The sequence below is a fragment of the Phocoena sinus genome, chromosome 10 (assembly GCF_008692025.1).
Source record: "Phocoena sinus isolate mPhoSin1 chromosome 10, mPhoSin1.pri, whole genome shotgun sequence".
In the NCBI taxonomy this organism is placed as follows: Eukaryota; Metazoa; Chordata; class Mammalia; order Artiodactyla; family Phocoenidae; genus Phocoena; species Phocoena sinus.
The window spans coordinates 65,195,673-65,222,690 of record NC_045772.1 but is presented as its reverse complement, the minus strand read 5'-3'; the positions used below and the strand labels follow the sequence as shown (position 1 = coordinate 65,222,690).

Sequence of the window (27,018 nt, the reverse complement as noted above, 5' to 3'; positions counted from 1 at the left end):
CACCTGGGTTCTAGGTGTGCTAATATGCACACACTTTCTATTTACTCCCTGCAGTCCCCTCTCCCAGCCTTTTGGAGGGAATTACTTTAAGATTAAATATGCAAAGGTGGATAAAGCTGAAGCTTCTCAACTGTTTTTCAATTGAATTTAAGTTTCCTAAAAGACCAACAGAGGGCTCCCGTCCTCCATTAAAAAAAACTAGAAGGCTTATGAGGCTGCATCGCTGTGACTGCTCCTTCTGCCCTCACTATCTACCTCTTCTGAAGGAGAATTTTGCTTTGTTTCTTTATACCATATGTGCCTCAAATAATGGGAAAAATTGGCAAGAAAAATATTTTTGTGGACTCAAAATCTAATTATATCTCTAAGGTTAGGTTAATAATTTAAAGTTTTTTTCTATGTGCTCTTTTTCAAATATCATTACCCAGCACAGGTACTTGTGCTCAATATAATTAATTTTCTTTCTTTCTGCTGAGGCTGAAGAGTAAAGTACATAGCTGACTAAGCTGAACTTATAGAAATGAACTCTTTAAATCAGTACATGTGGTCTGATCCAAATGAAATCAGACTAGGTCTAAAGAAAATTAAAAAGTACATCTACTCCCTCTGACTCTTCAATCTCTAATGTTTCCTATGTGTGTTAGAGTGGGGAAAGGAGCAAGAACTTGGAATTTCAGAAACACGGTTCTTTTCTTAGGATGGGTAGATGTGGCTAGGAAAAAATGGCAAGGGCAATATAATTTGCTTGGTAAAGATATAATGAATTCCCCACAATGTCTTTTGTATTTATTTTTCCTAGAGTGTGTGTGTGTGTGTGTGTTTAATGCAAAAGATTCTTCTTCCTAAAGAAACAGTATGAGGGCATTTGCGATGCCAGAAAGCAAGGGTGCTACCAACAACTAATGAGGTTGAGTCAGACACAGACATAAGCCTGAAGGAACTTCCACTAGCCAAAGTTGTGAGAATGTAAGCATTCAAAGAATAATGATTGTAGTAGTGGATTAAAACACACTGAATCCATGACACTGAAAAAAGAACAGAAAAATTCATTTGAACCACATCAAGTGGTGATTAAAAAAAAAAAACTTACTTTGAAAATTGGTAATGCAGAAGAAAGATCTAATCACATACCCTGCCTTCCCAGTAGGAAAACTATTTCAGGGTGACCAAACAGCCCTAATTCATGAGGTAAAAAGCTCTCCCTTATAGCAGAGTGCCAATTAATTAGTGTAAAAGAAATGATAAAATTAGAAAACTACTACTTCACTAACACTAAAATTATTATCAGGTCAAAGGAAGTCAAAAGGTACAAACATCCAGTGATAAAACAAGTAAGTCATGGGGATGTAATGTACAGCATGGTGACTATAGTTAATAATACCGTATTTCATTATTGAAAGTTACTGAGAAAGTAGATCTTAAAAGTTCTCATCACAAGAAAAAAATTTTTGTAACCATGTATGGTGATGGATGTTAACTAAACTTATTGTGGTGATCAATATACAAATATTGCATCATTACGCTGCACACCCGAAACTAATATAATGTTATATGTCAATTATACCTCAATTTAAAAAGTGCTATCAGCTAAGGATTATCAACTGATATTAATAACTCCTAGGCTGATGTGAAACTGGTCGTTCATAAAATGCCAAAGTAACATCATTTAGATTACATTCTAGTCACAAGGGGGAAGAAAACCTAACTGTACAATTAAGGACCAGAGCGCTATCACTCTAATCTAAAGGTCAATCCAGCATCACTAATGATAGGACTGTAGGTTTTCTAATATGATGTAACACAGCATCAGCTTTTATTAAAGTCAAAAATCTAGTTTATAAAATATATATAAATATATATAAAATATAGAGGACAAAATCATGATACTATGGGAAAGCAACTTGTCAAATCCAAAAGGTGGAACATTATGCAGAAAAAAGTCATGTCATAAAAAACGGGGGTGCTGTTCAAGATTGTGAGACTTAAGGGTGATAAATACCAGATGCGATTTTAAACTACATACTGCTTTGGACAAACTAGCTGTAAAGGATACTTTGGGGTCAACTAGGAAAACTTAAATATAACTTATTCGGTGTATAAGATAAAATTTACTGAATGAAAAAGAGAAGATGACTGACTGAAAAAGATTACAGAAGAGTATGCACAATATGAACTCATTTTTGGAAAAAAATGTGTGCAAACAGAAAAATATCTGGAAGGACATGTACTAAGACATTACAAAGGTGACCTCTGACTGGTGGGAATATGATGTTTTTATTGTTTATTTGTGCTTATCTGTATTTTCTGATTCTGTACAAAGCATGCGCACTGTTTCTGTAATAACATTATTTAAAAAAATAACAGCATGGCATTATTGAGGAAAAAAAGCAACTTGCCAAATGATGCATACAGAATATCTTTAATGAAGATAACATATTATACATTTTATAGTATTACACAGCATATATATCATTCTATATCTAAGCAAGAGAAAGTGAAAAGAAACAAGCATAAGAAAAGATCTGGAAGGAAACACATGAAGGGGAAGGGAGTAAGATTGTGAGTAGTGGTCAAGGGATCTTTGGCTTTATTGGCAATGTTTTAACTTTTACAATGTGACTGTGTTAATGAATACTTATGTAATTTTTAAAAATATTAAGAAGTGGGGAAGACAATCCCTGGGAGTACTCACACATGTTTCCAGAGTCCATGTGCTGATAATCATAAAATAAAATAAAAACCATCTTGTTGGTTTTAATCAGCACCAGAAAGCTTAGCTTTGACTAAGCAGGAAATTGAATGATCCCACATGCCTAAAACCATCACCAGAGTAATATTTAAGAAGTCATAAATACCATATTAAAGAAGAAATATTTACTAATATAATAAAGTACTTGAGGGAAAAGTTTCTAAGCCAAACTTCATCTGCCTTTAAAAATCAGTAGAAGTTTGGTGAGGGAATAAGCAAGGCTTATAAGTTAGGCTAAATATGATCAAGTTTTTTCTGAGTCTAATTTTACAATAGAAGTAGTTGACTAAGGTGTAAGGTTGCTTTGGTTTAAGTCAGGTCTCCGCTCACATGAGAGCCTACAAAATGTGCTGGTTTCTTTGCTACCGAAGTTGCAGAAATTGATCAATTTTCACTTTAAGGTTCAAAATAGCCATATTGATTCTGAAGGGTCCCAATACACTCATATCCACCAAGACTTCCCTCAAAATTCTCTCCCTCTAATTATAAGATTTGGCTGTCACCAAAATCCAGCACAAGATAAATTAAAAGTTGAAAGTTCAAAATGAATTTGTCCGTATCTCTATGGTTTAAAGTTCAAAAGTGGTGTTTGTTACTTTTTAAAAATGCCAATGTAACAACTATCTTATAGCCATTTTCCTTTATATTGGAGGAAGAGCTTGTGAACTGAGCAGCCAGAATACTTACCTTGAGGTCTTTCGGGTTTCGAGGTAAAGACTTCGGCTGTTTCTTGATTTTTGTAAAGTTGAACCTGATGCTGGAGTGGAATTTCTCCACTGGCCATTTGCACTCTGGCCAAAGGTTCTTAGGTCTCCTGAGCCAAGAAAACTGTCTGAGGAAGGGTTGTCTAGAAGAATAAAAGTTTGAATAAATTAAACAAATACCTATACTGGTTCTCCATATGACTGCAACCATGTCCAACATTGTATTCCAAAGTAATGTGGCATATCACCATGTCTCTAATGGAAGAAAGATCCCGGTCTCAACTGCCAGTAAAGTCTGCAGTAAGGGAACTTCTACAAACTATAATTGATTCAGCCATACTAACCTGAAAATTGATGAAGGAGCTGAATCCTGCCACAGCCATGTGCCTTATCTGCATCAATGTGACTCCGTGGTGTCCACCAAAAGTCAACATTTTACCCCAACTATATCTTGCAAGCACTCCCAGGCCTGGGCCTGAAAGAAGGTAGGCCAGACCAGTAAGAAAGCAGGTGGAGGGCCAAGGAGAATTGTAATTCAAATGAACAACAGTTATTGCTTAATAAGCAGCTGGTGTCACTTTCTTGTTTTAATTACCGTGTTCACGACTCAGGGGCTCTGTCTAAGAGCAGAGATAACCTAATTGCTGCTTATTCTGGCCGGCTTATGGCAGGAATGACCCGTCATTATGCATCTGGTTCTGGTATGATAACCTTCAGTCACTTAATGTTATAATCATCAGACATATCAATACTCGGATGCTTGCTGTTGCAATCAGACTAAGCGAGGTTTAATTATTATTTGAATTTTCTGACTTGTGGCTTACAAACTGGGGTGTAAGTTTGTAAGTTTCAGCTAGGAGTAGAATAATTTTTATAGCCTCCTCTCTCCATCAGCAGGATGGGACAATTTAAAGCAACACCTTCAAAATAACTTCAGATGTTAGGCTATGTAACTGAGGAGCACCAGCAGAAAGACAAAAATTTAACTCTCTACTCCCTGAATTTTGTCTAATGCCAACATCACTTTGAGGATCCTCTTTCAAAGCATATTACTATGGAACTTTGCACAATATTATGTATTTATGTTATTTAAACTATTTAACGTAGCTTTTGATACTCTATCCAAAAAGTTTGGCAGCTGACAAAAGTATCAGTTTTGTATTGTATTGGAATTTTTTTTTTTAAGCTGATCAGGATTATCAGAATTTAGGCTAAATAAGATGGAAAAAAAGCAGCAGTCAGGGGTGGTATTAGTACCAGTTGATGCACCAGTGGTTGACCTAATGTACTTTCAAAATGAATTACAACCTTTTCCCTTTGTAATCAACAACTATGCTTGATATCTATTACTATTAATGTAAAAATAAGAGACGTGAGGCTAATGAAAATGAGTTTCAATAAAGGACCAGAAAATCATTATCTTTAAGCAAAGTAATAACAGTAGAAATCTTCCTCTCTCATACTTTTTTTTTTTTTGGTTAAAATTTGATTAGGGAATGATCTAACTAGAGGTGTCTACTTGAGGAATAAGTCTACCAAAAAATGCAAATTTGAGACCAAGGATAAACCAGAGTAGCCTCCTCAATGGCATCTGACAGAGGTTTGGGCTTTAAAATTCAAGGGAAAAGCACAGGATCAGGCAATCTGTTTCACCAGAATAAGGTGGTTCCATCCCCACTCAATGAAATCACTGAATAGTGCTCTACTGCTGATGGGATCAAGCAAAGCTAGAAAGGGACCAACAGGAGGCTGCACTCATTCTTTTTTAGTTGACAGTTTAACCCAGTATTCTGTCATCATTAAGAAGTCAGATTGCAAATGTCACAAATAAGATTACTTATGTGTACATACACACACATAGCACTATAGGGAAATACACCAAAATTTTAACTTTGGTTGTGTTCCAATGATAGAATGATGGGGATTTTTCTACTTTTCTCTACAAATTTTCTACAAGGACAGGCAGTAATTTTATGGACATAACGAAATTTTATATTTAAAAAAAAAGTGTGTCAGGCAATCACTTAGTATGAAAGTAATCATCAGTTGCTCCTGTTAACTTTCAGATTTATTTAGTTATTATGAATACAGGATGCTTTAATTCATCTTACCTACTAAATGCCTATTTGGCAACCTAATTTAACATATTTTCCAAAGATAAGACATTGACAATGATTCTAAGCTTGAGCAAAATCATTTTTTTTCATCTTAAGCTACTTTTCTTTAAGATTTAAAATGTTTTAATTTTCTTTTCAATTGTGCCCTTAATAAAATCAAGAGGTCTTCAAGTCTGACCAGCACTAAGTTATTAAAGTGAAAATGTTGCATTTTCTCTGCTTTCTAAATTAAAAAAAATGTTTTTAACAGTCTAATCTTGAGATTAAGAAGCAAATATTTAAAAAGCTTGATACAGAGAGGCAGATCTAGTAAAGTATAAATGGGAAGCTCCAGACTCTAGTTTCTGAAGTTTGAGTTTTTCCTGTGTTTGTTTTCATCTTAGTGGAGGAGAGGATAGTAAGGTAGGAGAGGAGACAAAGACCAGTACAGTCAGAATGAGGAGGCTGTGGCAGGTGAACTGGGGACCCACACCTAGTCCAATCAAGAGGTTAAGTCTCAAGGTGACTGACCACAGAAATCAATGTGGAAATTATTGGAAAAGAATAGGAGCTAAGAGACAATATTCTGCAGGACTTGTAATGAACAAGAATGGGTGCGGCAAAGGAACAAAGTTAAAAAAGTACACAGTAAAAAGATCTGAATTAAAGTCTTTATTATAAGAAAAAAGTATACAGACCCTTGGCATTCACAGATTGAAAGTTCTGATTGTCCGTGAGCAACCTAAAAGGTCTGTGGCATGTCCTAAGCTTGCTTGGTCAGGCGCTAAACTTGGTAGAGGCATAAATCTGAATCCTCTGCTTCAGGCTGTATTTTAGAGAATGAATCGAATAGCTCAACAACCCCATTTCAATATGGTTTTATTATTTGCTGTTGGTATTCTCTAGTCATCACCATGTATAAAGTAACTGTTATGAATTTTTTTCTTTTCCCAAAAAAATGGACTTCAAGTGAGAGATAAAAACTCTGGCATAAGATTTTGATATAGGGATCAAATTGTGGCATGAGGACAAACAGAAAAAATATAACCCTCAAGAATCATGTAACTGAGTAGAAAGCCAGCACTCTGGGTAAATACCACCACAGTCAAAAATATAGGGACCTGAGATGATCTCAGAAATATCCTTTGTGAGTCTATCAAGGGTCCACTGAAATTTAAAAGAAAAAAGCTAAAACAAATTATTTTAAGTCATGTTATTTATAATAGCTGAAAATGGAGAGGGTGAATGGGACCTAAACCATAGACAAAATGAAGGAAATGAAGACACAGGCCCATTATCCTAAATCACAGGCCCCTGGATCCAGTTGTGTTTCTACATTAAAATTTTTGATGATTTTACAAAGATAACCTGGTATATACTATGTAGCACTTCTAAGTATAACCTGAAGCAGCACCCTGTTATCAAACATACTGATATGTCTACAGTAAAATGTGTAAATATTCATATTTACAGAGATAAATAAAAGACAAAACATTTAAATGTCAGTTAAATGTCAGTTCGTGTAGCTTTTGCCAAGTAATGAATTGAGCTCAGGTCAGGTTTTGATGTCAAATAAATTATGAAAATATTCTTTGGTTTTCAGAGCTTTTTGGATTTTGGAATTGCACATAAAGGATTGTGAATGTGCATATAAATTCCATGGATTATGAGAAATCAACAGAAAAAGGTAAATAAGAAGAATAACAGGTAAGCAGATAGAAAATTTTAAAAATATATATTGAGCTAAAAAAAAAATCATATTTCGAATCATACAATGTATACATAGATATATACTCAGATAAAAAAACAGAGAAGACCACAGGGTTAAGTAAGAGTTGAGTTAGCCAGGAGACCTTGATTATAATTTTCTATATATGATTGTTTACTATTAAGCAATTACTTTAAACAAAAACCAAATATTCTGTCCAATGGTAAATCAGCATACAAAATTACAAGCAAACACAGCCTGAGTTCAAATGAAAATATTTTCCACTCAACTGTCCTTCCCCTATGATCAATACTAATAAGCTATCAAGCCATATTTCAGGCTCTCTGCTCATCAGAAAGGCCTTTTCAACAATAATGATGGCAGAGTTAACTTTCTGAAAAAAGTAACTGATTTTTCTATACAATTATGCACATACTATGTGGACACCATTTCCCACCCCAGAAGAGGAAATCCAGTGCCCAGGGTAAAGTACCACCCACCTAAATGATATTTAAATATAATATAAATCTAAAAGAGCATCATACTAACGTCTTTTTAGGGGAGGAGATCTCATCTTGCTGACAAAGAATCCTGAGGAAGCCAAATAACAACAATAATTATTATTTGCATTTCATATTTATTATCTCAACTTATCCTTATAAAAATCCCATTGAAACAGGTTCAACGGTATGGCTAATATTCCCATACTTGGGTCAGGTGAGGAGATTAAAGCATGAGGAGTGAAAAGACTTTGGAAGACCACTATAATCTTCCTGGGTCATACTGCCAGGAGACTAACTAATAAAAAACTCTCAAGTTTCCCCAAGACAGAGCCAGATCATTGGAAATCCAAACCTTAGAAAGGGGGCAGATGAAAAGTCAGGCAGGCCAGGGGCTAGGAAAAGCCTAGAGAATGCTGACTTCTGTCATGGATCACAAGTTGAAAAGGCAAGCCCTTGAATATGCAAGCATGGCTGTGGCAGGTGCTAGACAGAAACATGTAGTTAACATTTCCTGCCCTAATGGAGGGACAAGCTTGGGTAGAAATAAATTTTCAGTATTTATGATTTCAAGCAGAATACAAATAGGCTAGCTCTGTGCTTCAAATCAGTATAAGTAACCTTTACACCACATACACATATCTAAAAAAAAAAAAAAAAAAATCAAAAGCCAAAAACAAAGCTGTATTGCTTTTAACAAGGGCATAACAGACAAGTAGGAGAATGGATTCTAAAAAAAAAATCTCCCTTTAAAAAATATCTGGTTGAGACTAGATCAGTGAAGTATTATAGCAACCATACACAGAGAGCTCATTAAAATGATGTTTTAGTGGAGAAAATACCATTTTGCTTTTGACAATGTTTTCACTTTTAGAGACAGTAAACACGAACAACTTGCTAGGAAGAAGTCTGAAAGGTAGAAATGCCTTGACTCCAAGTAATGTGTCATACCTGAATAATAATTTGGATAAGCTGCACTTCTTGTAGAACAAGTATACGATCGGTCCAAATTTCCTCGCCTGGAAGGTAAAATCTAAACAAAACGAAAGTTCTTTCTTAAACCATATTTTTTACAATAAAACAAAAACTTACACTAGGAAAAATATATAATTAAACAAGATTATGACATATTTCAGAATGCAATACAATTAATTATATATATTATAAATAAATTAAGCTACATACTAGTAAGAAAGGAAAACATGATGAAATGATTAAGGCTTCAAGGGGAAAAATGGGCAAAATATCTGTTATACAACTTAATTCAAAGAATGCTCATTAGAAGGTAATACGTATTTAATATAGCCTGTTCTCAAAGCCAGGTGTATCACATATCAAAGCAGCTGAAAAATCAACCTGGTTTTGATTCTCTTGATAACTTTACAGGACAGTTCTTAATCAGAGGTGCTGCTGCACCCCAGTACAAATCTGGAAATGTGTAGATATATATTCAGTTATCAAAATGATTACTGGGGGCAGATGCTACAGGGATTCAGTGCCCAAGGATGCTAAACATTCTGCACACAGCAAAGAATGGTCTCATCCTAATTCGTAATGGCTGCCTACTGAGAAAGACTGTTTTATTAACAGTCCTCAAACCTTGGAGATTTTTTAAACTGCAGATTCTGATTCAGCAGGTATGGGGTAAAGCCTGAGATTCTGCTTTTCTAATAAGGTCTCAGGTGATGCTGCTGCTGCTGGTCCCTTGAGAAACTAAGCTTTATAGAACAGAGAAATTTCAGAGCTACTGTATATTTTCATAGTTTCCCCCCATTTAATGCTCAGCAATTTTAAGACACCAGTTTAAAAGAACGCTGATCTGTGTATTAGTTAATTGTAATATTCAGAGGAATAATAAAGAGTTTCTAAAAGGTATCATTCTCCAAGAATTTGTACATAGCCTGGCTCTTATTTAACTTTAACGTATCAAACAGAATTCCAAATACTAGCATTACTGAGTGTAAAAAGTTTACATATATTCTTGTGCTTTTGAGTGTGGCATTTAAACTCTATCAGATGAAAACTTAAGCCAAAATAATTCATTAATTAAGGAAAGAAAATTATTACTAACCTGATGGTCAGAAAGTGAAAGCTGGTCCTCTGGAAAACCTGTTTGTGACAGGAGATGGGTTTTGAATATGGAGTTGTGGTTCACTAAAGTTACTTCTCCAGCATCCATCCTCATCCTATCAGCAGTATCATCTGGGGAAAGAGTCCGGATTAGTTCAAGTCACATAATTCTTCAATACCTACTTTCCTATGAACCAATCTTTTCACCTAATAAAAATGATTTCCCCCAAATACCTCTACAGTCAAATAAAACCACTCTTTCATAACTCTTGGCAAGAAATCTCAAAATGTCACTGTCAAAAAAAACAGGCCCATGTGCAGAAATTGGTTAATTTGGAATCGAGATCATCTACTAAACAGTTCAAAACTTGTACAAGAATAAAAAGAGCTTAATTCAAAGTTTTAAAAATAATGAAATTTTCCCAAAAGAAAAATTTTTTAATTTTAACTGTAGAAAAAAAAAGGGGGAAAAATTCCACCATTCAAAGCAAAGACTCTTAACCCTGGTTTATTTCCTCTGTTTCAACTCAACAAGGTGCTTTAAAATGTAATCCACTTGAAAATTTTTTCTGCAAAAAGCGTAATTTATTCATATAGCTCTTAACAGATATCAGCTCAGTTACTGTATACTGCGGCAGAACTGTACTTTATTACCATTTTTGAGACCTTTGTTACCATAAAAGAGTTAGAATAGGAACAAGTGAGAGCAAAGGAACTCAGGGATTTATACTGCTATCAGCAATGAGAGAAAAGGGAAACAAATGACCAGGAGAAAGAAGGTAGACTAAACAAAAGGAAAAAACAGTAGAGGGAAGACTAATGTGGACTTAAGAGGAGCCTATGGGATATTATAAGATCGAACTGTATAGATTTTTCAACCTATTCCTAAATTGACTATTAGTCTTGACCTTATACTGTTCCCTGTTATAGACATAAAGTACTATGAATAGCAGAAAATGTTCCAATCACAATTAATTCTCAATGCCACTAGCTAAATGAAATTTAAATTTTACCTTAATCAAATTATTTATCACATAGAGGGCAGTATAACAGTACTAAAGAACAAGGACCCTGGAACCAGTCCCTGAGTTTAAATCCTGGCTCTGCCAGTTATAGCTGTGTGATCCTAGGCAAGTTGCTTAACCTCTGTGTCTCAGTTTCTCTGTCAACAAAATGGAGATAATAATAGTACCTACTAGGTACTAAAGTAAGTCCCCTACATACAAACGAGTACCGTTCCGAGGGCGCGTCCGTTAAGTCCAATTTGTTTGTAAGTCCAACAAAGTTAGCCTAGGTACCCAACTAACACAATTGGCTATATAGTACTGTACTATAATAGGTTTATAATACTTTTCACACAAATAACACATAAAAAACAAACACACAAAGAAAGAAAGCATTTAAAATCTTACAGTGCCTTGAAAAGTACAGTAGTACAGCGCAGTAAAATGGCTGGCGCTTCTTAGCAGTACCACCTACATCACTGCTGCTTCACGCTTGCTTCCAGACATCCTGGGCTTGAAATAAAGACACCGTACTACTGTACTCTACACAGTACTGTAAAGTACACAAAAGCACAAGGACTTGTAGAGGATGCACACACGTGACAACGTACACCAGACACGTGAATTAACTTACGTGACTGGACATGCAAACGCATGTTCGCATCTTTGAAAAGAAAGTTCACAACTTGAAGGTTTGTATGTAGGGGACTTACTCTATTAGGTATTTTAAGTACTTAAAAAGCAAGTCCTTGCACACAGAAATGCTTGCTACTGTGTATTTAGCTTTTTCAACACAATGAATGAGAAAGTGCTTTAAAATGTTGCTATAAACAATATCCCAACCAAAAGAAAATTGTTTGGTATACTATATTATATAATTAGGATGAGATCTCCTTTAAAATTATTATTAAGCACAAAGACACAAATATTGACAATATTATTAAGCACAAAGATGCAAATATTCTTTCACTCCAGCTTATCTAATCAGAGTAACTAAAAGGATTGAACACTACTTCATAGTCAGTCTTACCCATGTCAGGTATTTTCACATCACTGACTTCAGCAAAGATACAAAGTCCTATAAAAGAAGACAGAAAATAGAAATGTTACATTCTGAAACATCTCTTTCATGTCATTACACAACAGGAAGCCACTCAGAAGTGACACTTGTATTCTTAGTGGAGAAAAATAGAACATGGTAAGGCAAGTTGATGGGAAGAGAATGGGAACTAAAACTAGCCTGAGGTAGTTCCAAACATTTCTGCAACCTGTGTAATACTAAAGAGCAATTATGGACTACCCACAGAATCACAGATTACAGCACAAAGCAGGTTAGGAAAGCCAACCCTTTGCAGATTAATTTGCATATGATCATAAAGTTAGTGACTGCACTGAAATTACAGCCTAAACATTCTTCCCAATCCATTAATCTTTCTATTACCTCACGCGAAACCATTTTATTTTATTTTATTTGGACCATTTTTAAAGTCTTTATTGAATTTGTTACAATATTGCTTCTGTTTTATGTTTTGGTTTTTTGGCCCCGAGGCACATGAGATCTTAGCTCCCTGACCAGGGTTCCCCCTGCATTGGAAGGCAAAGTCTTAACCACTGGACCACTAGGGAAGTCCCACTAAACCATTTTATAAACAAGTGACAGATCTTGTGGTAGTCCTGTTAGGACTTCTCTTCCATATGTCTTAGCAGCCAAACAAAAAGTTATCAAGGAACACTTCGCAGTTGTACTAAGTACTTTTTCCCCCATCATTACTCAAACAGTTGCAAACCAAAGCCCCTTTGCCTACGTGAAATTATTTTTTTCCTCGATATATCTAATTTGCCCAGAAAAAGAAGTTAAAAGTCTAACTGATGGAACTAGGTTAATAAATGTACCCTTGGACACAGGCTTCTTGGCATTTACAATAGGAGGAGACTAGAGATGGTACATATATATAGTCATAATCTTATCACATATTTTTCAAAAGATTGAGCACTTCACCAAATACATAGCACTATCTGAGCTTCAATCTAAGGAAACTGCATGATGATAACAGGAATTCTTTACTGCCCCAATAACGAAGTGCACACATAAAGGAAGGCTGCTTGAGCTTTTCCTGGCATAGGTACAGACTAAGCTGAGTAATCATCTGATTACCTAGTCTTGCCAGGGAGGTTTCCCAAAGAATTTAAGCCCTAGATTTAGGCTTCAAATATATTTCCAAATGCTCAACTTACTAAAAGGTTTCGATCTGGTAATTCTACACATTATTCTTTCCGCTTCTTTCTTTTTTAATAAAGCCAAATTCCCTGGGTCCCCCATTAAGGGAAAAAAAAAAATCCTATCAACCAATAAACTAGCAGTGGCTTTTTCACATTTCACTCTTTCAGGTCATCCCGTAACTGTCATCGCTAGTCTAGTCTTTTTTTTTTTTTTTTTTAACAAACCTACCCTTTTAATATTTATTTAAAGTTTCATAACACACCTGTTTGGCTTGGGTGGGGAGGGGTGAGGGGACATTTTTTTCAGGTTTAGTTTTAAAATATTTGCTCATTTTCTACTGTCTACTCATTTCAGCACTTCCAAAGGTTCCCTAGGACACTTTGCCTCTCTTCTCTCCCTGTCCCCCAGCCACCCCCAGCTCTGGGGGCCCATGGGCCAGGAGTCATCACTAGTCTCTTTTGTTGTGTTAAGAAGAATGCCAATTTAAAAGCCTGGTGCCCATTAGAACAATCCCATGTTAACTTCCTTTGCATTGCTGAGATAGATGTGAAGAGGGAAGCAAGCAAATCAAAGAATGTTAGAGATTATGTCCAGTGGTTAAGTGACTTGCCTGAAATCACAAAGATGGGGCAAAGGGAAGACAAAAATCCAGGCACCCTCACTTCCAAGCAAATGTTCTTTCAATAAACAATACAAAATCACATCCTTTAGCATATCCTTATTCAAGGATTCATACACATTGGCAAGATAAAAGTAATCCCTAGCTAATTCTGGGGAATCCACACTTTTTTTATAATTTTAAGAATTAAAGTCCCACATTTACATTTTAATACAAATACATCCAGCTTCTTCAGTGTGCTACTTCCTTTTTGCCACTTTGCAAATACAATGGGAGAAGGAATATTTTACCCCAAGATTCAACATGAAATGTTGGACCTGGAACCTCTGATACCACCAAATTCTTTCAAGCGTAAGAATTTTTTCCCTCTAAGAAGAGCATTCTAGTAACACATTTTCTACTTCACTTTGTTCATTTAATTTATTAAAAGAACATAAGTAGTTACAGGTATTCAGGTGAAGTCAGGTAAGTAGCTGAACACAAGATAATAGGAAATCTGAAAGAAAAAAAAGATGGCAAAGTCCTGGCAATAACAGAATGTAATGAGTATGGTAAAACATTTATAAGTTTACATACATGCAAAGAGGTGATAATAAAAGTGAATGTTTAGAGCTATGATGAAGTTTTTTGAAAGTATATATTGAGGAGAGGCATTATACAATTAGCTTTATGCAGGACCAAGATGTAGTAAGAACAATTTATGATATGAGAAGGGTGTGGAAGTGATCATGTGAATTACCCTACTACGAACTCTGGGAAATTATGTTTATGAGACAGTTTGTACCATATCATTATGTACTTTTGTTGTTGTTTTTCATATTTTTACAAGGAATCTCTCCAATTAGACTCTAACACTTTAAACACCAAAGATGCACTTTCTTTCATACACAAACACTTACTGTGCACCAATAACATACAGGGGACTGGTGATACAAAGATGAATAAGAACTGGTCCCTGCTGCTGAGAATCTTACTGTCCACGGGAGGAAACCAGATTCATCAATAGATATTACAGCCATAAAATAAAGCTGGTGCAATTAGTAGGAGGTGTAGGAGTCAGCTAAAGAAAAGGAAAGACTTCCGAAGCAGCAGTCAAGAGTGACATCACCTTAGCTTGAGGCAGAAGAACCTGTCTTTTAATCCATTTGCTCCCTCTAGATTTGCCATCAGATGGGTGATACGAAGACCATCTTTGCACTTGGGATAATTAATTGGAATTAGGTTAAGAGTGAATGAGGCTTCTCAAGATAAAAACAAATGAGGCTTCCAAAATGGGACTAGAGGGAAAAAAGGGAAACTCTAAATTGGAAGGTTAAGGGATCATGCTTAAAGAGATGCTTAAGGTTTCACGGTAACTGTAATTTCAAATTCAGTGTAATCTATCTTTCAACACGAGTCCTTAACACAAATTATCTTTATAAAGAGGAAAGATTTAGGAGATGATGCGATCTACTCCATCCAAAAACATCCAATTGGAAGAGGGACCCTAAATCAAATAGTTAGTGGCCTATAAAAGGCTTTATATAAATTTCATAAGAATCACCACCACCCCAAATGTAAGTGAACCAAACGTGAGGTGAAATGACTTAACAAGGCTGACGTGAAAGTGATAAAGGAGCAAGTTATTGCCAACAAGATAGTGGAAATACTGCAGAGGCACCGATAAACAGAAATCACCAAGCTCAAGAGAAACTGGGCATATATCCAGAGAGATCACGTTAGGGGACCCCAAGAAAGAGACGGTTGAAGGGAATTACCAGAAGGCGATGAGCCAGGTAAGCAAACGGTGGCGGTTAAGGGGATTTTCATAACCTGGGCAGGAGGGTCCGGACGTTTCTCTCTGGTGGTGGCACTAGCGGTATGACATCTCGGGGAGACACCACAGAGTAAAAAGAGTTGGAGAAATGTTTACGTGAGGCGCAGAAGTAGTCGAGAAATATCTTTCACGTCTCAAGGAAGGCGGGAGGTGAAGCAGGTATAACAGAAAAGCTGAGCTTCCCGGTGAAAACAGCTTTCCCCTGAGAGAAAACCTGCTCTGGCGGGAAAGCCCCGAAATCCCAACCGGCCTTTTCCTCACACGTAGGGCTGGGTGCTGAGATGGGGCCGGCCGTGACCTTAGGGAGACGGCCTCTCCTCGACCCCGGAGAAAGAGGCCTCAAGGAACGGCCTCGGGAAACCTAACTAACGGCCACCGGCCAGATCGCGGCCGGCAGACAGCACGGGTGAGGGGAGGTGGTCCCAGGGGGCGGGGCAGAGGAAAAAGCGCCGTCCCCACAGCCGTCCCCGCTTCCGTCCAGCCCAGCCCAGGCTGCCGGGCCCGGGCCCGCACTGCCTCCCGGCCCAAGCTCCCTCCATCCTCACCCCTCCCCCAGCTTCCCGCCGCCACTCACCGAACCGGAACCGGCTGCTATGCGAAGGGGTTTCCGGCCGGGCGCGGAAAGCAAAACCCGGGAACCGCCGCGAACCGGAACCGCCTCCACAACACCGGAAGAGCTGTTCGGTGGCAGCGGAGGAAGGGGGTGGGGTGAGAGGTCAAAGAGCAGAGTCGAGGACCCGCGCAACGCCTGCGCAGTGTGGCGAGGCCTGAGAAGCCAAGGGATCATCTGAGGCTGTGGTTATAATTTCCTCTTTCAGTTTTGGCTTTTTCTCGTTCTCGTTGTTAGAATACTGTTAGTTTGCCCTTCGTCCTTCGCTTTTCTCTGTTCCCTCGGCCCCCTTACCTGCTGCCTTCTGGTTCCGCTCTGGCGATTTTTGCTTACGCTCTGGTTTCCATGGCAGCTTCTTGCTGTGGCCCTCGATCTGTGGGAACCTGTGGCCACCTTGACAGATGTTGACCTGAGAGCTAAATCTAACTCAGGCTAGATTCATGTTTTATTGAGAATCACAAAACGTTAGTGCTTGTAGAGGTTATTGGCGATCATTCAGTCTGAGTTTCAGAGATGTGAAGTCTTTTCCCAAAGTTACAAAGTACATGGCAGATCTGGGCCTAGTAAACAAGTTTCTTAACTTGCAACCCTATACTCTTTGCACTACATCATGCTTGATTGGCCGTTGGGGAAAAGGGGGTGGGGAGCAGCTTGGGATTGGCTTAGGTTGGACTCTAGAAACGTGTAGAAATTTCCAGAACTCTGGAGGAGTTTGAAACACTCCTCCAGGAGGTGTGAGGAAAGCTATCTGGGGTCAAACCCAGATTTCTGCCCTCTGAAGAACTAAATGGCCATGTTGTTGTTCCTGGGACCAAATTGATTAACCTTTAATCTTTATTTTTAAGAGAAAATAATGAGAAGAAATGTGTTTGTTCATTTAGACTTGTTACCAAGTCCCTCAGCTTGGCGGGCCTCAGGACCCAAGCCCTGTCTAGAAGTCTTGGAGAAATGCTTCTGAGTAAGCACTCTAGACCCAGATGACAGCCACAGTCTGAGGTCAGACTTGGCTGAGCTGGAGGCCCCCAGCCATTTAGCTACTCCCAGCTGCTGGAGAAGATGCGTGCTGAGTTCAGGATATCTTGCCCTGTCAAATGTATAAAAGTGGATTATATGTATCACTTCATATGCTGACATTTTATACTGTCAGGTCCTAAGGCCTGTTAGTATTGAACATACCTGGTCCATGTCACTTTTGTCCATCTTAATCATTCCACAGATCTGTTGATTTGCATTAAACTCTGTCTCTATTTCTAGGAGACAACTATGCATAAAGAGGAGTTGCATCTGAAAGTTTTCATGTGTGTGATTCAGTCTCGCCAGTTAGTCAGGACTCCTCAGAGAACAGGTACCAGTGTCTCCTGATCATACTCAAGTGACAGAATGGGTTCTCTTGCAGGGAACCGCAGTACAGGATATGAGACTTACTAGTGTAGAGGCAGGCTTTAGCAGTCAACTGACCTTGTTTTTCCATCCCCACTATGCTAAAATGTTTATGACTGAGGCTTGTCTTTTCCTTGTACAAGTATCAGGTGAGATTTTGGCCTGATGTGTGGGGATAGGCCCCAGGCAGGTAAGGAGGACTTGGAAGTTGAGGGAGAACAAGACTTATAGCACATGAGCTGGTAGTTGATTTCTCTGTCCTTTGTGAATTATTTCAACCTTTCCAGGTTCATCTGTGGGAGTCCTTGTTGCCATTGGAATTGACACTCCAAAACCTATAAGATAAATAGAGTCCCAAAGAAAAATGGCTTTCTCTTCCACCCCAGTCTTAAAGTTTCTAGTTATGTGTTCTGCTTTTACCTCATTTATGTCAAAATAGTAGAACCTTTTGGAGGTAAGATAGTTGTTGATAAGAGTCATCACTTCTCTAATTTGTCACTGGATTTATGTGAAAAATGCCCTGGAAAGCTAACTGAGAGCCTTAGAGAAAGTGAAAGAGAATAAAGAGCACTCCCCTCCCTGAATCCCACCTTGAGGGTGACCTAGAAATATTGCTTCTCAGCTGAGGAAGCTTCACCTTGCAGCATGCTCATACAAAAGCCACCATCCAAGACAGACGCCTTGAAGAGTCTAGATACTATGGATGATCCAGACGCCGTGGAAGGCATACCTATTTTTAAAAATGGTGAGGCACGTGGTTAAACAAGGGGGAGGAATGTGGAAAGAAGTATTGGAAAGTGAAAAATTTATGAGTAGCATTATAAATTAGGATAGACTTACTGAATTCAAAATATGAGTTAAGACGCAGGGGAGAAAGTTGGTGTGTGTGTGTGTGTGAGAGAGAGAGAGAGAGAGAGAAATCTGTAAAATTACAGAAAGAGGGACAGTTCCCTCTATGAAGAATAGCTTGATTTACTCAATAGTAAGTCATTTGGCTCCCTCATAACTGTAAGCTGCTAATCTGGTTTAACCTATTATGAGGAACCTTGATATATAAAAATGTGAAACTTAAAAAAATAAATTAAGGAGTCATTATATCACAAAGTGACTCCAAATATCATAAAAAGTATGCACCTTCAGAATCCACTTAATAACAAATTTCTCTTTAAGTAGTGTCCAACTCTTAGGCAATTTATATAAAACTTCAGAAACACATTTCTGTGTTTCTTCTCAACTTAAATATATCTGTATTGGAGTCAGTTCACTGCAAACATTTATTGAGTTCCCACTACGTACCCAAAAATATGCTAGAAATGATAAGAGAGGTTGTAACATAACCTTGTCATTGTCCCAGTAGTTTACAATTTGGAAATGCCTTAGAGTTTCTTTAGTCCAACTCCTTATATTTCCAGAAGGAATTCAGGTCTAAAAAGGTTTTCCTCAAGAAGTTAACAAATTCATTGGAGTAATTACTCCCAGCACCTATGAAGTATATAGCAATATTTATTCAATAATATTTGAGCACTTACTATTTGAAGTCATTGTACTAGACTCAGTAGGAGACGAGAAAATGAACTAGATGCTTTCCCTCTCCCCCAGGAGCTGACGATCAAGAAGGGAGATAATAAATTAAGAGCTCGATAACTTTGGTTCAAAAATGTTGAATTTGAAAAGAGGATGCCTTGGAGATGTAGGAAAGGGAGGGGCCAGCTGACTGCTTAGGTAGAGTTTCACTGAGCTCCAGCATGGTAGCAGGGCACCATGGTCCAGGATCCAGTCCTAAGCTTTGAAATGGCATACACTCTAACTTAATTCGGTCCCCTTAGTGTACCCAGGGTTAACCAGACTCACAAGAAAATGGTTTGTGTGCAAGAATTCCTGTTTATTAAGCTGTTGGAAGAATACATATCTATATATGGCAACTGTGTGTGGTCTGTGTCCCTTTAATCAGACATTGCTTTGCCCATGCATAAAAAGCTGCTAGGTAAAGAAATAAGCCCAGCTGGTGGACTCGTCCTGCAGTTTCCCGAATTTGTATAGATTATTTCTTATTTGCCCTCTTCTTCCCTGCTTTTCCCATTCTCATTTTGCTCTATACTTAATACTCACCTCAGACCCCCTTTGCTCTGATGACCCATTTGGAACTGCTTCTGTGGTTTGAACTCAGCATTATCCCAGGGACAAAATTTTGATGTTCAACTTCTGCCTTTAAGCACTGAGGCCTCAGGTAAGAGCTACATTTAACCCTTCCAACTCTCCCATTAGAGACTGAGAATCAAATATCTTCCCAGTTTGCCCCACTGGGGCCTCCATTCCTCCTTTTCCGCCTTTCTCCCTGCCTACTTCCCCTCCTTCATTCCCTCCTCTTCCCTTCCTTTTCTTCCTTCCTCTCTACCTCCCTCCTTCTCTCCCTCCTTTTTGTTCCTTCCAAGAAAAGTTGTTTAGCACATATTATGTCAGGTACTGTACTTGGCACTGGGAAAAAAGTAAGGAAAATCAGTACATTGCCTGCCCTCGTGAGGTTTATGGTCTTGTGGGAGGAAGACAGTGATCACATGATCACACGTGTGGCTAGATAATTAGAATGATGCAAGTACAATGAAGGGAAAAAATACCATGTAATCAGAGTGTAAAACGGAGCACCTAACCTGGCCTGAGAAGTCAGAAAGACCCTTTCTTGGGAAGACCTGAGAGATGAGTATGCATTAGCCAGGCAAAGGGGAAAGAGAAGCTTTCTGGGAAAAGGGACAGTAGGCTCTGAGATGAGAAGGAGTTTGGCTCATTGGAGGAGTAGAGAGGCCAGTACAACTTGAGTGAGGGGAGGAGTAGCTGGGGAGCCAACTATAAAATAGTAGAAGAGCCAAATCATGCTATGCCTTCTGGGTCTTACCACTTCTAAGCTGTAAGAACCTGTATTCTTGCTAAAGGAAAATCAGTGGGAGCTCTGCCTCTATCAAGACTGCCTTCATCTCAACCTAGTCACCATTCAACACTGAGCTCCCGATCCCAACCTCTCAGGACCAGCTCCAAGGAACTTGTGTTTTCATGAAGCTAAAATTTTCAGGGCTTTTATAATGTCATCAACTAAATTGGAAAGATCATTGAGTAGGAAAATAGCCTTAAAGATGCTTTTCTTCCAGTCAAGTATGCAAGGATACCAGTAGACCTGTGGAACCCTTTTTTGCATCTTCCATTGGTTAATAGAAATGATCTTATTTATCCTTTTGGACCACCCTACTCTGAGCCCCCTGTTAAACTGCCTCTCAGTTAACCCAGGGAAATGTGTATAAGAGCCTGAAGATATATCCCTTGGACTTGCTAAACAGCTAGGCCTTTCACATTATGCTCGATGAGGTAAAGCAGAAGATCTGAAGTAGAAGACTCACTCCCAATATTGTCTTATATAATGATTATTTGTCTTCGCTTCTCTGATATCCCCCTAAACTTTCTTCTTTAAGAAAAGAAAAAGTGTATCTGGTCCAAGCTTGAGTCTTCACACCTCGGCTAAAGACTTTGTTTACCTCTGCCCTTATCAAGACTTGAATGTGGTGCTTCAGCCTGCGGTAGGGGTCATCTTGTTACCTGTAACCTCTTTCTTGAGCTAGCTTTCTCAAGAAGTTGATCCTCATTGGCAGAAATGACTCCATAGGAACCCCCCAGGCCTTTGAGACATGCAGATTTATTCTTCAAGTGACTGGTGTTCCTGGACCGCCACAACTTAGAACAATGGTTCTTAAACTTCATTGTTCATCTGAATCACTTGGAGGGCTTGTTAAACCACATTGCTCTGCCTCAGCCCCAGAGTTCCTGGTTCAGTAGGTTCCAGGTAGGGCCCAAGAATTTTCATTTCTGACAAGGACCCAGGTGATGCTGAATCTGCTGGACTGGAATCAAGAAGCTTTGTCTTAAGCCAGTGCACTGTGTCAGAAACTTTAATATTTGTTGCTAGTAGAGGCTGCAGGGTCTCCAGGGGTCATCCTATGCCAACTAGAGCTAAAGATGACTCTCTAGCGCAGACAGTGGTTTCATGCTTGTGCCCAGGGTCTGTCCTCAGGGAGCTTACATTCTAGTGGAGGCAAACACACAATAGCTTATTAGTCAGGTAAGGACTAGATGAGATCCAGGGGTTGTGTAGAAGTGAGAGGACCAGACAGATATTTGTTTCAACCCAGAGAGAGACCCATACCTAAGTGCTACATATGTTTCACAATATGAACCCACCAAGTCATAGTAACCCATTTACAATTCTGATTCTGGTCCAAAGGAAATCTTGGTGATCCTCGGGTATGATACTCCTAACTTCTTCCTGCCTCAGAACCTTTGCATTTGCTATTCTCCCCATCTGAAAGCTGCCCCTCCAACTGGTAGCATGGTTTTCTCTACTGTTTGTTCAGACTTCTTCCTAGAATGTCGTTTCAGCAAGGTTTTTCCAGAACACCCTACTTCAGATAGCACACTTGTTGCTCTGCTTCTTTGCCCTGCTTTATTTTTCTTCAAAGCATTTATCACTAATTGACTAACTTGTTCATTACCTGCTTTCCTCACTATTATTTAAGCTCCATAAGGATAGACAGGTTTTTTTTTCAATCCTGGATCCCCTTGTGTCTAGAACAGTGCCTAACATGTAATAGGTGCTCAATATTTGTTGACTGAACACAAGAAACCTATAGTATGCTATTTCCTCTTCTCCTGGGTTAGACTTACACCTGGATGACTGACATACCTACTTCTCATGCCTAAATGATGGTCCTGGTGCACCATCACTAGCATTATCAACATAATCTTTATCTTCTCATATCATCCTAGTGGTAGTGAATGGACTCATGAGTATAGCATACAACATCCTCTTTATTGCCCCTCATCTATACCAGCCTTTAGTAATCATTGTGAAAGAGATCTTCTGTCTTCATGAACTACTCAACTTCCTGGCAGTAATGTCTAATTTTATCCTAGTTTAGAGGGTCCTCTCCAAAGCTCTCTATATGTTTATTTAACTACCATTACTTAACAGGGTTAATGGGCAGAGCATATGAACCAAGTACTTTAGGATACCTCAGCTGGTTTACTCAAGTGCTCTTCCTATCTAGCTGTTGCAGAATTCTCTTTAAACATCTTCTTGTACTTCTCTCCCCCAGAATGCCTTATTTCGTGATAATTATAATTTTTGCCCCTATTATTAGCCTGGACTTCATGCCAATATCCCAAATAGCTGTCTAATACCTAGAAAGCTCTGGGGAGTCTAAGAGGACCTTCTAAATGTCTTCCTGTACTATGAGGATCTATGTAAACAATATGTCGTTCATTGCTTGGTACCAGCGTATGACGTATAAGGTGGCTCTCCTTTGTGCACATTAGCTTTACCCAATGTGCTGAAAACAAGAAGACCACCAACAGATAGTACAAGGTAGAAGAAATAGTAGACTTTAACCACATGGCCTTCTGGGTCCAACTGACTTTCTTCTTTTGGGTTCAAGTCTTTTTTCCCCTCACTCTCTGCCAAGTCCCCTAAAGCCTGAATTCTAGCTACCAACCTCAACAACTGAAGAAAGCTGATTATATTTTGGACAAAGTTCTAGATTTCCAGCAGAACCCTAGCTAATTCATATCATTGAGTCATTAGAATGGGCATAAGCCCCCCTTGAGAAGCCTATTTGAGGACCCCAGGTTTTTTTCCAGTGCAAACCCAGGACATTTTAGCTTTCTCCTCTGGAAGAGGGGTCCAGGGTGTCTGTCCTTTTTCAGCCCCATTAAACCATACCAGTAATGAAAATAATCTTGTAATAGGGCAAATTCAGCTACTGGCTTAGTCTCGTCGCCTCAAGATTTTTTGGGGGTACCATCTCTTGTTTGCCTAACTTGCTGCTTTGTTTTTGTGACTCCTGGTCCTTAACTCTGCTAAGCTGTGTGCTTTACTCCTGACAATTTCCTTAGGCACCCTAGCTTGTATGACAATGTTTAGACCCCTTTCTCAACCTCTTCTTCCTTAGTCACCATACTATGTTTACCTGTAGGCGTCACATACCAGCACCATGCCCTGAGGGATGCTTCTCAGACTCCCCTATTAGAGGCCCGAGGATTGGATATATACCATAGTTTTTAGAACTTCCCAGATCTCAAACATTCCCTTCTGTCATCATTCCACCATCAAATTATACATCCAAATTTTGATTCATAAGTCAACCATAGCTCACTAAAATGCCCCTTCCAAGTTGTTAAGATTCCTGGGAAACTATATTTGAAATTTAAGTTTTTTGATAAACAGAAAATTATGAAAAAGTGAAATGTATGGTCTTGGAGTTTAAGATTAAAATTAAGGAAAATCCATATAAGGAGCTGTCATGGTCTTATCATATCATCCATCTCTCTAATACTGGAATATGTATATCCATTGGTGTTCTTCTCTCAAACAGTACTAAATAAACACTGCCAAATTCTTACTATCCAGGTCCCATTTTTTTTCTTACTCCATTTTCCCTCAACTAATATATTTATGGCATAAGAATTTGATATATTATAATTGTTAATTGGGTTATTGACTTCTTCAATTATATCCCAGGTCCAATGAAATATAAGCTTCCTATGAACCTTTGATAGCCCCTCTAGATAAGCTTCTTGAGAGCTTATTATACCTCAGTACCTGACACAGTGGCTGACACATAATGAGTCCTCAATAAATATTTGTTGAATGTATGAATAAATTAATAATGAATAGGGGTTTCTCAAAATTCTTATCAACAAGACATTTACAGCCATTTCTTAATATGATGTATTTCTTCCATTAGCTACTCTCTATTTTGGGTTGGTTTTTTTTACTAATTTAGCTCTCAGAGAGTAACATCTTCAAATTTGGGTATTACACCAGGATGACCATAGGCAAGGCCTAAGTACTTTCTGTGATTCCAACCTCCAACTGACCTGAAAGTTCCCTCGGTGCCTTTTAAGATGATATTCCTTTGAATTGTGCTCATATAGTTTTCTAGGAACTCCTAGGGATGATTGATCCCTGGACAGAAAAAGGGATCTAAAGGATCAAGTATCTTGGGATAAGGCTATGAGTGAGTGACATTTCCTTGTCTTTACCTAATTAAGGTAGACTCATTAATGTAGCAATTCATTAAGAACACTTTCAATGAAGATATAGGAGTCTGTAGTGGGTAGAAAGGGGAAGGGGTGGATTGATTTTTAAATTTCAGCCTTTAGATTAATTTTTGGAGTTAAAAACCCCAGAATGTATGGGGAGCTTTTCCAGCCTCTCCTTTTTCAAATTTTAAATACATATTTATTGAGATGTAATTCACATATCATAAAATTCACCCATTTAATATGTATAATTTGGGCTTCTGTCTTCCAGTTTCCCCATGTAAGGCGCTTAGAAGTCATACTCCGTGCTAACAGCAAGTAATAGTAAAAAGACTGAAAAACCAACAACTCTTCTTGAATCTGTAAGAGAGGGAAAGACAAAGGGCAAACTGTTGACCCCAAAATTGGAGAGACAAACAGGTGAATACAGTTTATCACAGCTTACTGGAGCAGAGACCCAGGAGTGGAAACCTCGGGAACCAGTGAAGGGGTAGGAAAGCCTGAACTGTAATTGATAAATTACTGGAGGCTCAGTGCACACAATTCTAGGAGTAAAAAACTATAGGAGGATCTAATCAAAGGAAGACCTCATAATATTGTGAGATTTACTTCCAAGAGTTTGACCAGATTCCCACAGTAAATATCAGAGAAAAATCTCCTTGGGCTTCCAGCAGGGAGAGGAGAAGAGGAACCATTTTGAACTAAACCAGAGTGCTACCAAGTCCAAGCTTGTACTGCCTTACTCATGACAAGCCAGTAAATTGAGAGATGAGTTGTTGGGGCAAGGAATAGCAGCTTTATTTGGAAAGCCAGCAGACTGAGAAGATGGTAGATTAGTGTCCCCAAAAACCATCTTCCCTGAGTTAGAATTCAGGCTTCTTTTATACTAAAAGGGGGGGTAAAATCCTGGTTCCTACATATGTTCATTTCTTCCTCCCTGCAGCCATTCACAGGTGGACCTGGTCAGAAGGTTTCCTGTAAGGTAAACAAAGTATATTAGCTTAACGTTCATTATATGGGAGGCAGGGTTCTCAGAGATGGACCATTATGTATAATTTAAGCTTATAGGCAACATCCCATTAGTGACTGACTTGTAGCAAAAGGAATAGACTACAAAGGTTAAAGTAAAAGAAATAGATCCAATATGGAGTCAGATTTGTTCCTGCCTGTTACAAGAGTACTTTATTCTTCTTAACAAGGCCTGCCTTCAGGAGAAACTAGTTAACCAGAGCCTAACTTACTGGGGTAAGTTATCAGAGTCTAACTGACCTGAGGAAGGGAAATACCCAACTCCAGCCCACTCTAGCTGTCCTATCCCACCTAAGGGGGGTGGGGAGGAAAAAAAAGCAAGAAACACTTGTGAAATTCATAGTCCAGAGGCATAGGCACTGTAAAAGACTGAAATCTAACCGTAGGACTGTAGAATGCTTTCCCTCCCTCCATATTTAAGACCACATCATTAAGGCCTATTTACAGCACTTTCTTTCTTTTTTTTTTTACATCTTTATTGGAGTATAATTGCTTTACAATGGTGTGTTAGTTTCTGCTTTATAACAAAGTGAATCAGTTATACATACACATATGTTCCCATATCTCTTCCCTCTTGTGTCTCCCTCCCTCCCACCCTCCCTATCCCACCCCTCCAGGCAGTCACAAAGCACCGAGCTGATATCCCTGTGCCATGCGGCTGCTTCCCCCTAGCAATCTACCTTACGTTTGTTAGTGTGTACATGTCCATGACTCTCTCTCGCCCTGTCACAGCTCACCCTTCCCCCTCCCCATATCCTCAAGTCCATTTTCTTTTATCTAGTATGTCATGTCTGGCTGCCAAGAAAAAGTTATAAGGCATATAAAAAGGCAAAAAAACACAATTTGAAGAGACAGGGCAAACATCAGAACCAAACGTGGCAGTGATGTTGGAATTATCAGACCAGAAATTTTGAACACCTATGATTAATGTGCTAAGGGTTCTAATGGATAAAATAGCATGTAAGAATAGACAAGCAATGTAAGCAGAGAGATGGAAATCTTCAGAAATAGTATTATTTGAAACTTGAATTAGTTGCAAATGTATATTGCAAATTCTAGGGCAACCACTAAAAGAAGTAATAAGGTATTACTGATATGCTAAGAAAGGAGAGAAAATAGTCACATAAAATACTGAGGTAAAACCACAAAAGGCAGAAAAAGAGTGGAAGACAAAAATAGGAACAAAGAACAGGACAACAAATAGAAAATGGTAATGAATATGGTAGATATTAATCCAATACTCATTTTGAATGTCAGTGGTCTAAATGTACCAATTAAAAGACAGATTGTCAGAGTTGATCTGAAAACATGACCCAACTATGTGTTATCTACAAAAAAACCCACTTTAAATATAAAGATATCTATAGATAAAAAGTAAATGGATGGAGAAAAATATCCCATTCTAACACTAATCAAAGAAAGCAGGATAATT

General features: G+C 38.4%; 2 protein-coding genes across 7 annotated transcripts in view; one reads left to right on the top strand and one right to left on the bottom strand.

The window, feature by feature from the left end:
• The window catches only part of SENP1 (SUMO specific peptidase 1), a 59,968-nt gene extending 43,869 nt beyond the window's left edge, over nucleotides 1–16,099 (bottom strand). Inside the window, exons 1-7 of one of the 4 annotated variants that reach the window (XM_032644598.1) lie at nucleotides 16,062–16,099; nucleotides 15,429–15,538; nucleotides 11,862–11,909; nucleotides 9,829–9,959; nucleotides 8,709–8,790; nucleotides 7,807–7,848; nucleotides 3,437–3,596 (exon numbers count right to left, since the gene is read on the bottom strand). In XM_032644598.1, the coding sequence (XP_032500489.1) occupies nucleotides 3,437–3,596; nucleotides 7,807–7,848; nucleotides 8,709–8,790; nucleotides 9,829–9,959; nucleotides 11,862–11,909; nucleotides 15,429–15,480 (515 nt within the window). In that variant the 5' untranslated portion in view covers nucleotides 15,481–15,538; nucleotides 16,062–16,099. The other 3 variants (XM_032644597.1, XM_032644600.1, XM_032644599.1) reach the window with 3 other exon arrangements.
• PFKM (phosphofructokinase, muscle) overlaps nucleotides 15,283–27,018 on the top strand; it is a 48,300-nt gene continuing 36,564 nt past the window's right edge. Inside the window, exons 1-3 of one of the 3 annotated variants that reach the window (XM_032644591.1) lie at nucleotides 16,150–16,285; nucleotides 17,352–17,442; nucleotides 18,100–18,222. In XM_032644591.1, the coding sequence (XP_032500482.1) occupies nucleotides 17,361–17,442; nucleotides 18,100–18,222 (205 nt within the window). In that variant the 5' untranslated portion in view covers nucleotides 16,150–16,285; nucleotides 17,352–17,360. Of the gene's footprint in view, nucleotides 15,447–16,149; nucleotides 16,286–17,351; nucleotides 17,443–18,099; nucleotides 18,223–19,685; nucleotides 19,705–27,018 lie in introns of those variants that run through there. The other 2 variants (XM_032644594.1, XM_032644595.1) reach the window with 2 other exon arrangements.